The 13,639-nt window shown below is 38.0% G+C and overlaps 1 protein-coding gene across 1 annotated transcript in view; it reads left to right on the top strand.

Annotated features, from left to right (window-relative positions):
• LOC123520130 (potassium voltage-gated channel subfamily KQT member 1-like) overlaps positions 1-13,639 on the top strand; it is a 123,733-nt gene that overhangs the window by 33,179 nt on the left and 76,915 nt on the right. The window contains exons 7-8 of the mRNA XM_045282063.1: positions 8,907-9,039; positions 9,891-10,049. Coding sequence (XP_045137998.1) covers positions 8,907-9,039; positions 9,891-10,049 — 292 coding nt within the window. The remainder of the gene's footprint in view (positions 1-8,906; positions 9,040-9,890; positions 10,050-13,639) is intronic.

The following is a 13,639-nucleotide window of genomic DNA, read 5'->3' as shown; positions in this document are numbered from 1 at the left end:
AGTTGCATCATACGAGCCATCAAATACAGTATATATATATATATATATATATATATATATATATATATATATATATATATATATATATATATATATACAGTGGAGACTCAATACTCGAACGTCTAAATAGTCGAACTTTTCATTAGTCGAACACAAAAGTTAGACTTAATACTAAAAAGAAATACCTATTAGTCGAACGTCCATCCACATGGCTGCACACACACACACACACACACACACATAGTAAGAAACTAAGGAAGGGACGATGTCTGAGAGATGGTAAAAAATTTAGTTTCCCGCAAAGATGTGTTGAGACTTGGAACAGTTTGAGTGAGGAAGTGGTATCAGCAAAGAGTGTACATAGTTTTAAAGAAAAATTGGATAAGTGTAGATATGGAGACGGGACCACACGAGCATAAAGCCCAGGCCCTGTAAAACTACAACTAGGTAAATACAACTAGGTAAATACACACACACACACACACACACACTCCAGTTTTTCTGGAGAATCTTGGATATGAGACTGAGGAAGTGGTTCATAACCCAGAAAAGTACAGCAAGAAAGGACTAAAGAAACTTACGTATGAGCGGAATGTAATGTATTCCAACATAAATGGAGTGATATCGGGGATTTTAGAACTCAACGATTACTTGAGGGACAAGAACCCAGATATTGTGGGTCTTACTGAAACAAAACTGAGAGAGGGAGAAGACCTGATGATGGTTGGAGAAGGGAAATATAATGTTTGGAAAAGAAATAGAGTAGGTAAGATGGGAGGAGGAGTGATGTTGCTGGTTAAAAAGATATAAAGGTGGATCAAGTGAAAGAAGGTATGGGAAAGGCAGAAGTGCTAAAGATCAGAGCAGAAACTAATGAAGGAAAAAGAGGCACTACATAGTGGTGTACGTACCACCTAAGACAAATGCATGGTCAGTACAGGAATATGAAGAAATGATAAGTGATACAGGAACATGTCTGGAAGAAATGTTGGGTGGCTGTGAACGAACTATAATGATGGGAGATTTTAATTGTAAAGAGGTGTGTTGGGAGGACTGGTCAATGGAAGGATCAGAGACAACATGGGAAATACACTATTGACACTGGCAATGGAAAATGTGTTAACTCAGTGGGTCAAAGAAGATACTAGGTTTGGAGGAGAGGGAGCATCGTCAAGACTGGACTTGGTCTTTAGTACAGAGCCAATGGTCATTGAGGAGATGAGGGTGGAGTGCCCTTTAGCAAAGAGTGATCATGCAGTTTTGGAGTTCAAGGTGATAGATGAAGAGAAATCTAGAAGAAATGAAGAATATAAAGTGGGAAGATGGAATTATGCCAAGACAGATTTTGGAAACCTAAAGAAATTCTTTCAAGAGACAAATTGGATGAAATTCAAGAGTGCTAAGGAGCAAATGAAAAGTGGAAGGAATTTATAAAAATATACAAAGAAGGTGAGAAAAATTTGTACCAATAAGACAACATAGAGAAGTTGGAAAGCAGGACTGGTTTAACGATAGATGTGAAAAGGCTAGAACAAGAAAAGAGGATGCATGGAAGAGGTGGAGAAGGAAAAGACGGATTAAGCAGTGGGAAAGTTACAAAAGAGCAAGAAATGAATATGTGTTGATTAGAAGAGAAGAAAGAAAGAAACAAGAAAAGGATATAATTGATAAATGTAAAGACCAACCAAGGCTTTTTACAGACATGTGAACAACAACATCAAAAATAGAGAAAGTATTGAAAGTTTAGAAGTAAATGGAGTATGCAGTGAAGATCCCAGGAAATGGCAGAGGCTATGAATGGATGCTTTCGGAAGGTATTCACAAAGGAGACTGCTTTTGACAAACCACTGGTAATGGAACAGAAAGGGATTATGAAGGAGTTTCAAGTAACTGTGGAGGAGATCAAGAATATGATGGGGAGTTTAGAAGTGAGAAAAGCTGTGGGACCTGATGGGGTATCAGGATGGATTTTAAGAGAATGCAGGAGCAACTGGCAGAAAAAGTTTGTGAAGTAATTGATGCCTCATTAAGGGAAGGTGTAGTGCCCCAAGACTGGAAAAGAGCTAACATTGTCCCAATCTATAAATCAGGTAACAAGAGAGACCCATTGAACTATAGACCAGTGTCACTTACAAGTGTGGTAGCTAAGATGTGTGAGAGGGTGGTGAAGAATAGATGGACAGACTTCTTGGAGAAAAATGACATACTTTGTGAGTGTCAATTTGGTTTTAGAAAAGGGCGTTCATGCACGACAAACCTGATATGTTACTATTCGAGGGTGATAGATGTAATACAGGAAAGAGATGGTTGGGCTGATGGAATATATCTGGATTTAAAAAAGGCCTTTGATAAGGTACCACACCGGAGACTGATCTGGAAACTTGAAATGGTAGGAGGAGTGCATGGCAGTTTACTAAAATGGATGGAAGACTTTTGGTAGGAAGAGAAATGAGAACAATAATTAAGGACAGACCATCAGAATGGGGCTTGGTGGAGAGTGGAGTTCCACAGGGATCAGTGTTGGCACCAGTAATGTTCGCGGTCTACATAAATGACATGGTGGATGGGGTGTCCAGTTATGTGAGCCTATTTGCAGACGATGCAAAATTGTTAAGAAAAGTGAGATGTGACAAAGATTGCGAACTACTCCAGGAAGACTTGGACAGAATATGGAAATGGAGCTGTACATGGCAAATGGAGTTCAACACGACAAAATGCAAGAAAATAGAGTTTGGCAAGAGTGAAAGAAGAATCAGGAGTATGTACAAGATAGGAAATGAAGACATAAAACCAGTCATGAAGAAAAAGACCTTGGGGTGACAATTACCAATGACCTATCGCCAGAGAGACATATAAACAAAATAATTGGAGAAGTATTGAACTTATTGAGGAACATAAGAGTGGCGTTCGTATATTTAGATGAAGAAATGATGAAGAAAATAATTACTGCAATGATAAGACCGAGGCTTGAATATGCAACAATACAGTGGGCTCGAACTTAAAGAAACACATAAGGAAACTAGAGAAAGTACAGAGGGCTGCAACAAAATGGTGCCTGACTTAAGAGATTTGACTTATGAAGACAGACTGAAAAGAATGCAACTTCCGACCCTGGAAAACAGAAGAGAAAGGGGAGACCTGATAGCAATATACAGAGTGATGATTGGCATGGAAAAAATGGATAGGGAAGATCTGTGTATGTGGAATGAAAGAATGTCGAGAGGGCATGGGAAAAACTAAAATGGCCACTTATAGGAGAGATGTGAAAAAATATAGCTTCCCTCATAGAAGGGTGGAAGCATGGAATAGTTTAGACGTGGAAGTGGTCAACTCAAGGAATATTCATGATTTTAAGAAAAAGCTGGACATTAATAGATATGGAGACGGGACAGTACGAGCATAGCTCTTTTCCCGTATGTTACAATTAGGTAAATACAATTAGGTAAATACACACACAGTGCGCTGACCACACGCATCTGAGCAGCTTGCCAAGAATAACTACAAAAGGAGTTGGAGACTGGCCTAGATGTATGTACAGGGGGGGAGGGGTCCATAGGTTCTCCTGTCTCCAAATTAAATAAGTGTTGGATCATATATATGGAAAGAATAACAAGAGAGTAATAGAACAGAGTAGTGCTGCCAGGTGTATGGCGGCATCAAAACATATGCCATCGTGTGAAAACCAACAGTACATAGAAACTCCTGTTGGTCTAAGGAAACTAACAGATGATATTATGGACAAGTATTTTTTGGGATTCAGGGACAAACGAGGTAATATGAGAAGGCTAATCAACATAGAAAGGGAATTAAGGTATATGAAGGAGGTGATGTCCAGTCTAATGGACAAACAGGACCGACTGATAATGGAAAACACAGACCTGAAATTGAGGTTAGCAGAATGTGAGAAGGTCAGTACAATAAATCAGGGATTGAAAGAGGAGATTCAAGAAATAAAGAAGCAAAATGACGTACTAAAAGCCACATGCCAAGATAACAAAAGCTCCATAAGGAGCTTGCTGGTTAAAATGCAGGACAAGATTGTAGACAGGGCAGAAGGTGGATTAGGTGATAACAAGCTGAAGGAACTACGAAATGAATGGAACCAGGAGCAAGAAGAAGAAAAAAGTTAAATTTTCAGAGGTTGTAAACAGCACACAAGAATTAGACCACAAGATGGAGGAAGTGATCAGACTAGGAAGATACAGTGAAGGGGGTAGGAGACCAATGAAGGTGAGAATGAGATCCCAAGTGGCTATAGAGGAAATTATGGCTAGGAAAGGGAAGCTGGCCGATGATGTGGAACACAAGGATATATGGATAAAAAGAGATATGAACTTAGAGGAAAAGGAAAAGGAGAAAGTGGTAAGAAGTGAAGCTAAGGAAAAATAACGAGAAAAGGACAGACATAGAGAAGAAAAATTTTTGTTGGAGGGTTCTGGATATGAGACTAAAGAAGTGATACCGAAGGAAGAAAGAGGAGGTTGTGGAGGAGGCAAGAAATTAAGAGTGACTTATACTAATATAGATGGGTTGTTATCAAGCATATTGGAAGTTAGGGATTATTTAAAAGAGAAAAAGCAGTATGTAATGTGCATCATTGAAACAAAACTGAGAGGAGAGATTCATGTCAACTTTAAAGAGGAGGGATATAATACCTGGAGGAGAGACAGGAAGGATAAAGGGGGAGAAGGAGTGCTAATAATGGTTCGTGATAATATATATGTGTGGAGGATATGCAATATGGTGAGGACAAAGTGGAAGTAATGGGAGTAACAATCAAAACAGATGATTTGAAGAGAAAAATTATAGTTACATATGTTCCACCAGAAGACTAATACATGGGGAACAGAAGAACATAAAGATATGCAAAGAGAGGTGAGAAAGTGCCTAGATAACATGAAAAGAAGAGATTGAAGAATACTTTTAGTTGGAGACTTTAACTGTAAAAAAGTAAACTAGAGAGAGATGAAAGTAATGGATAATGCTGGGCAGTGGAGCGAGAAAGTGTTACAGTTAACTATGGTTAATGCAATGGACCAGTGAGTGAAGGAGTCAACAAGGTACAGGGGGAAGAAGAACCATCGTTGCTTGACCTAGTTTTCACAAAGAAACCAGAGCCCTATCCAATCATACAATACCTTAGTCCAATGGGGAGAAGTGATCATGTGACATTAGAGATGCAAATTCAGGAGGAAGATAAGATAAGTTACAGAGAGGACTATAAAGTAGAGAGATTAAATTATACAAGAGCGGATTTTGAAAAATCAAGGATCTATTTTGCTTATATTGAGTGGAGTAATATTATGTACAAAAAGACAGTACAAGGGAAATATGACATATTCTTACAGAGATATAATGAAGGAGTAAAAAAGTTTGTACCTGTTAATAGAGTTCAGAGAAAAATACATGCTTGTTACAATGCTAGATGCATGCAAGCAAAAAAGACAAAAGATAAAGCATGAAACTCATAAAGCAGGTAAATGACTATAACAGACGGCAGTATAAAGATGCCAGAAATTAATACTGTCATACCTCGCCGAACACGAATGTCGCGTATACACGAATCAGTAAAATATACCATATTTCGCCGAGCATGACTGACTCGCAATTGCACGATTTGGTCTCCATTTGAATCTCCCACTGGTCCTGGTGGATGCACGCGACCTCCCCTCCCAAGCGTCTTGGACTCACCCCACACAGTTGGGGGAGAAGGCTTTGATGACATGACTGAGGAAGATGTGGATGATGTGATTGACTCACATGATGCTGAGCCTTCACTTGAAGAGTTGCTGCAGCTGGAGGAAGAAGAGGCAAGAGGTGGTGCTGATGATGAGGATCTTGATGATGATGAAGAGACCAAGCCTGTCTTCACCATCAAGACTCTTCATAATTTGCTGAAAGTCATGGAAGATGCAACATCCCTCTTCACTGAAACAGATCCCATCCTGGAGAGGAGCATTAAGTTCAAGAGGGGTGTTGAGGAGCTCGTGCCCTACAAGGAGACCTTACACCATATGGAAGCATCTGCCAGTCAGAGGCCCATCACTTCTTATTTCAAGCCCTCTCCAACCAGCAAATAAACTAAATAAGGTACTAGTACTGTAGTTGAATAAAATGTGTGTTTAGTACTTCATTTTTTTTTTCTTTTTTCAGTCTTTTTGGTAAAAAAGTGTTTTTTTTGGGGGGAGGATCTGGGAACCTAACCCCTATTTTCCCATAGGGCCTATTATTCGCCCAGCATGAATCTCGTCGTGCAGGAACCTAACTGTTGTGTTGGGTGAGGTATGACAATATATTAGAGTAAGGAGAGAGGAAGAGAGAAACTTTGAGAAAGATGTAGTGAATAAAAGCAAAGATGAACAAGTTTATAAACAGCAAAACAAAGAATAAGAAAACAATTGAAAAAATAATTAAAGAAGGGAAGACATACCAAACAGAGAAGGAAATGTGTGAAATAATGAATGAGAGCTTCAAAACGGTATTCACTGCTTATTAAGAAAGATGATTTCACAGAACCTAATAGGACATGGGATTGCCAAGGATTACCAGAGATCGCGCACAAAGAGGATATTGGAAGATTATTGGATAATTTGAAAGTCAGAAAAGCATTGGGGCTAGATGGTGTATCAGGCTGGGTGTTCAAAGAATGTAAAGAGCAAACTACTGGATCCAATTTGGGAAATAATTACAAGTTCAATAAATGAAGGGAAAATTCCACTAGAATGGAAGAGAGTTAACGTAATACCAATATTTAAAGGAGGAAAGGCAACTGAACCACTAAACTATAGACAAGTGTCACTTACAAGTGTCTTGGGGAAGTTATGTGAAATAATTATCAAAGAAAAATGGGTTAAATTTCTAGAAGAAGAGCAAGTCATATCGAGCAGACAGTTTGGGTTCAGGACAGGGCAGTCATGTGTATCAAACTTATTAAGCTTCTACTCGAGAGTTATTGCAGGACTTGAAAACAGAGATGGATGAGTAGACACAGTATACCTGGATATCAAAAAGGCTTTTGATAAAGTCCTTCATGGAAGACTACTTTGGAAACTAGAGAACATAGGAGGACTGCGAGGAACTTTGCTCGAATGGACAAGAGATTATTTGAAGGAAAGGGAAATGAGAACTATGATCAGAGATACTTACTCATCTTGGGGTAAAGTAACTAGCAGAGTACCACAAGGGTCAGTGTTAGCCCCCATTATGTTTCAGATTTATGTAAATGACATTCACATTGGGATAAACAGTTATATAAATTTATTCACTGATGATGCAAAGCTACTAAGAGTTATCAAAAGCAGAGAGGACTGTCTGCTGTTGCAGGAAGATATAAACAAAATCTATGAGTGGAACAGGAAATGGAAATTGGAGTTTAATGCCAAGAAATGTCACATAATGGAAGTAGGAAAGAGTAAGAGAAAACCGGTATGGAACTATTTATTGGGAGAGGAACAAATAATGAAGACTAAAGAGGAAAAAGATCTGGGAGTGATCATACAGGAAAATCTGAGCCCTGAAAAACACATAAGCTAGATATTTGGACTATCATATAAAATGTTGACTAATATAAGAGTGGCATTTCATTACATGGATAAAGATATCATGAAAAAAAACATCACAAGCATGATATGCCCAAGGCTGGAATATGTAGCAGTAGTATGGTCTCCAACCTCTAAAAAGGATATAAGAAAATTGGAAAGGATACAGAAGATTGCTACAAAGATGGTGCCAGATCTAAAGGACCTCACATATGAAGAACAACTGAAGGAAATGGGACTGCCAACCTTACAAGATAGAAGAGAACATGGGGACCTAATAACAATGTATAAGATAGTAAATGATATTGAAAAGATAGACAAAGAAGACCTGGTGCTGTTGACAGAAGAAGATGGAAGGACAATAGGACATGAAAAGAATATCAGGATGATGCAGTGTGTGAAGGATATTGGAAAATACAGTTTTCCACACAGAACGATGGAAAAGTGGAATGCATTGGATAATGAAGTTGTTACAGCACATAATGTGCATAACTTTAAGGAAAAATTAGATAGGTGGAGATATGGAGACAGGACACTATGAGCCCCACTTGAACCCTGCACAATGCAACTAGGTAAATACACACACACACACACACACACACACACACACACATATTTTAGGTAACATTTGAAAGAATTTGAAGATGGATGCCATTTGCATCAATGAGAAACTTCCAATAATAATAGTTTTTAGGAAAATAATGTGACTTAGTTCCATGGATTCAGCAATGAAACATATCTACTTGTTGCCTTTATAATAATTTTTCTTTTTAAGTTTTATTCTTACCTTGTTCACATGATTGTTTTTGGTTGTTGAAACTACTTCAATCAGCAGCTTTTCATTATGTTTTTTACTGAAACACACTTTGTCACATAGTTTATTAAATTAAGTTATATGCACATTCTTATAATTACTAAGTTCTAGTATGAATTTTACTTTTTTTTTCCCTCACCTCTTTCTCTCCTTATTGCTATGACTCACTCCACGTGGAAGGCTTCTTTTTATTTTTCACTATCTAAGAATGGACGTAGGTGATTATTGAGCCTGATGGTTACTACCAGTGTGTGAATATAGACAAGAAATGTGTTGTTTTGTGATGGACATAGTTGTTTGCATGGATGGAAATTTCATTAAATAACTGTTGTCGCATTACATGCCAGATATTCTTGTAAATTATATAGTAAGTACTGTGACTAATAAGTATGATATAATCATTATAAGTCTTTCTTCAAAGTATATATTTTGCTATGTTTTATCTTTTTTCAAACATTTTTATTTTATTCATGTGTTATAATGCTTGGAGGATGATTATTTGTTTAAAAAATTTGCTGAAAACATTGTTAATAATGTCTATCTTCTTATTCTAGATGGCCAAAAGAGCAAGTGTTCTCCGAAGAAGAAAATCTAAAAGCAAGATGGATGTGTCATCAGGGATTGAGGGCCCCAGTCGCAGGGACAGTGAGGGGGACATGGTGTTCTACGTAGAAGAGCCCAGGGCAGGTTCGTGCCATCCATATGAGGAGGGAATTTTTAACAATGTGAAGAAAGAGCATAGGAAGGCATGCAGACAGAAATTAAAGGAGATGAGAAAGGTTTGGTATTCAGGAAGAAAGTAAAACCTCTGTGATGGTATGATGGGGAACTTCTGTGTTGATACACAAATGACTGTCTTTGTGCATACCTTACAACAGTGATGCCTCATGTGTTAATGTCTTTGGTCTATGTTCAATTACTGTATGTTACCATGTTATTAACCTTGAATTCCTTATTTTAATAGTTATTCATATTTTATTAAAGATTGCATAACAGTTACGTAAACCTACTGGACATGTTAGAGCACCTTATTCAGTGGTTTATTATTTTCATTGATTTTATTTTATCAGTGCTACACTTGTTTTAATTAAAATTATCAATTCACAGAGTTCGCACAGACAACTTTCGACAAGAGTGTCTGCATTTGCGAGTTTGACAGTTACTTTGCAATATGTGTTGATGTAGGTACATGTATAGTGCTTGTTTAGTTGTCATTAAGCCGACACAGAGTAGCTGGTGCCTTCCATGTCTCAAGCCTTGTACTAACCCACCAAAGTCTTGAGAGCCTTATGTGTTGTCGCAGCTCGAATCTGTAATAAGGTGTCATGTCCCTGTGGCAAGGCTTCCACCAGCACCCAGTGCCCTGCTCCTGCACCACATGCTTTCTTCCTCAGCTGTGGTTCATTTTGCTCCTTCATTGACAGCTTTTTTGGCAAGGAGAGGCATGGGGTGGGTGTGGACACATGTGCTGTGTGGCGTAGTGTAGCGCCAGCGTGTATTGATGTGGTATGGTGGTGTTGTCTGTTGCATGGATGTAGAGGAGGTGGCGCGGCGGTGGTCGTCCATGGCTCGCCTGAGGGGCATGCTGGGGTGTGTATCACCCATCACAGAAATCCCAGGGGCACCATCAACTACCCATCTAGGCAATCCTGGGCGGGTCAGGGGATTGTCTAGGTCTCGGAGCTACGAATGCACAGGTGAGTTGTGTTTTGACCACATTTTGTATTTATGATCCAACAGAATAGAAGCATGAGGATGAAGTCTCCAACACAGTAGGATTATCACTGATATGTATAAGTTGTTTCAGTGACCAAATTTTGAATTTGTTTTTTGTACACTATCATGGTCTTATCCTCTGTGAGGCACACAAGTTTCTTAATATCCAAGAACTCCTTTTAGCAGTTGCTCTTGATGAAGCCACAGATGATGTGGTTTACATCTTTCTTGTTTTGCACAATAGACATATGCTGGGCTAAGATGGTAGGTACACACTCCATCTCTTGTTCACTGAAAGTAATAAGTATTCCTGTTCCTATTGCTAGCTAATGTTTTATAACTTAAGATCAGAAGGTTACTATTTCCTTTGTTACTTACATATATTGGTGGGATTTAGGACCCTCATTCCATGTGATAGAGGTTATGTACTCTGTAACTTGGTGTTGCTCAGAGTTCTGTCATATCATTCACTTTCTATTATTCATGAGTAATTTAAAGCAAACTCATTATCCTATCCACTTTTATGCTGCTTTCTTCCATATCTTGTTTTTGACATCCAATTGCTTAGGAATTGAACAATTCATGTAGGGAAGCCACAGAATGCCTGACTTCTGATCTTTTTTTAAAATTCTCACATTCTATATTCTTGTATTCCATTGTTGAATGCCTCATAAATCCAATTCTTCCATCCATCAACAAGGCAAAATCCAGATAATTATCCCTCTTTTTCAGTGAAACTCAGCTGTTCCCCTCTTTTATACTGAGCATCCTCAATCTCAGTTTACTAAAAAATTAAACTGGAAGCTAAACATCTCATCTCTAGCTAAGTCAGCTTCAATGAAATTAGGCATTCTGAGTCTTCTCTTCCAAAATTCCTCACCCTTCAATCTGCTAACTTTGTATAAAATCCTTAGAACCCCTATTTGTTCATGTATGGAGTTCATTTCACATAGATTGTGTATTACACTCGCATTCCTCTTCTGAACAGAGTGGAATCAAGAAGTATACTGTCTTATCAACTCCTCTACTGTGACTTGCCAGCCTTTCTTTTTTCATCACATTGTTGCATCTACTATAATATATCTTTATTTCCATGCTCCTCAAATCTTGCTAACAGCATGTCTCATCTCTTCCTCTGACCTCTTTCTTTTAGCCAGTATTCTCAATCTTTCACCCCTTTTTTTTATAAACTCTGGAACCCTCTGTCTGCATCTATATTTTCCTCCTCCTTTGACTTGAATCATTTCAAGTTTCAAGACATGCATTCACCCTCCAGTCTTTTGATAATCTGTTTGCCTTCTTTTTCTCTAGGAACTGGCACCTCAGTCATAATTTATGACTTCATATTTTATTGCGATAGATCATTGCCTCTCTTCCATGAAAAAAAAGTAGGTCCTGATGTTAGCACATATGGATTATGAGAATTGATGTTGGTAAACATAAGATCAATATAGTGACCCAACAGGCTGATAGATTTTACTCAGCCAGTGATAGTCTCTTAATTAATGAATCAACAACTTCTTTGTAAGGAGTTTGCTGGAGCAGGTTTTGATCTCAGTTACTCTTCTTTTACACCCTAAGTCTTAGTGTTTCATTATTACTCCAGTATTACAAGAGGAAAAACAGAAATTAGATACTTTGAAAGAATGTTACTATTAACAAAAGTTTCCAACCCAGGGTCCATGAAGTGCTGTATAGGCAGCCATGACCATTGATTTCTTGTTTTCTATGCCTTTTAATGTTGGTATATCAAATCCAGTTAGCTACATAAATTCCATATACTAAATGTTACATCATGGCAGACATGGAATTTATAAACAAAGTACATTTTAGTTGCTGGCACCCTTCCAGTTTATAGACTTAGTATTACATGCTGGCAATCCTGAGAAGTATCATGATTTATTTAGAGAGTGAAAGAAGGGTAAAGATTAGCAAGCAATGCAGCTAAACAATGATGTGAAATTGGTGGCTTTATTTTCTAATTTTCTAAGATTATACAGACACAAAGCAGATAATGGTTAATTGAGAAAGATGTAATGGATGGTAAGAATCATTAAGTGTCTAGTCAGGAAATGCTATATCACTGGATTTATTGTGTTATACAATCAGCAAATGTTAATCTTATGTTACAGTGGCACATGCTACTCAGGGAGCACATTTTACTTAAAGCTTTACAGCAAGCCAAAAAAATGGCTGAGACAAATTGACTGGTGGCATCCTAAGTTCTTATTTCCTTTTCACTCACTCTTATAGCAACAATCATCATTATTAAGCATGTTACCAGTGTCTGTATTCATTATGTCTTTGGTGATGTGTGATGAGTTTCGTTCTATGGGTGAAGTGCATTATGTTCTGCTTTTGCTGTGGAACTGTAGTGATTAGTGCAAGGCAGATAAATTATTGCAATATCTTTCAATCATAGATCTCGCATCAAGCTTGAATGGCAAAACATGTGAATTTAACTCTTACGGCATATGGTAAAATGTGTGTGAAAAGGGGTCATTAATGTTTACAGGTGTTCCCTTGCTTATTTAGTGTCAGTCAAATTACTTTAAAAAGACTAGCATAGATACATATAATATTAAAATATAGTAGTTTTTCTTTGTTATGGCATAATCATAATTAAGTTCAATTTCCTCTAGATCAGAAGGGTTCAGTGTCCTCACACTCATCAGACATCATCGTTGCACCATTCATTCTTATTTGTGTCGATATGAACAACAAAAATTAGCATATTTTCATGTACAAGCAACCCCTACTTAACGAACGTTAACACAACAAAATTTCGCTACAATGAACATTTCCTTTTACTACCACCTGCTCGTATAACGAACACCAAACTCGATTTAACAAAATTTTATCCAGGTAATTTTTCCCAGTTTGAAAGCCCCGCCGTATCACGCAAGCCGACAGGCTTTTGAATACACCAGCGCCTAGCGTGGACAACACGCGCACCACTCACTCCCCTACCCTAACCCCGCTCTTAGTTCAAAACAAAAATAGGGTCCTGCACCAGCTTGTCATCTCATGCTCAACATGCCACCAAAACGCCGTGCAACCAGCCCTGCAATGTCGCCTAGCATTGCTAAGAAGACCAGGAAGTCTCTTACTCTCGAAGTGAAGCTGGATATTATTCACAGACACGAGAGAGGCGAGAAAACTAATTGCATTGCTCGCCACCATGGCTTGACTCCATCTACTGTCTCTACTACTTTCAAGTCAGCAGACTCTATTAAGAAGGCTGGTGAGACCGTATCTTCCTTGCAAGCTAAAAGAACCACCTGAACTCATGACTCTGTAATGGATAAAATGGAAAGCCTTGTGGTACATAAGTTTTGTATGCGGTACAATGATGCGCCTTTTGTTTACATTCCACAAGTTGCCAGCTAACGTCTTTCCCGCTCCACTCTTCCTCCCTTCATAAATTTAAGATCATCAACATTATAAAGTTGCTTACATACATACATTAGTGTACATTATAATGACTTAGTTTTAAATTAAATTGCTTAAATGTTTAACTTCATAATTTTTACTTTCATTAAACCTTTTACTGTACTATGATGCACTCTCG

The sequence above is a fragment of the Portunus trituberculatus genome, chromosome 46 (assembly GCF_017591435.1).
Source record: "Portunus trituberculatus isolate SZX2019 chromosome 46, ASM1759143v1, whole genome shotgun sequence".
NCBI classification, from domain to species: Eukaryota; Metazoa; Arthropoda; class Malacostraca; order Decapoda; family Portunidae; genus Portunus; species Portunus trituberculatus.
This window is presented reverse-complemented; position numbering and strand designations above follow the sequence as displayed.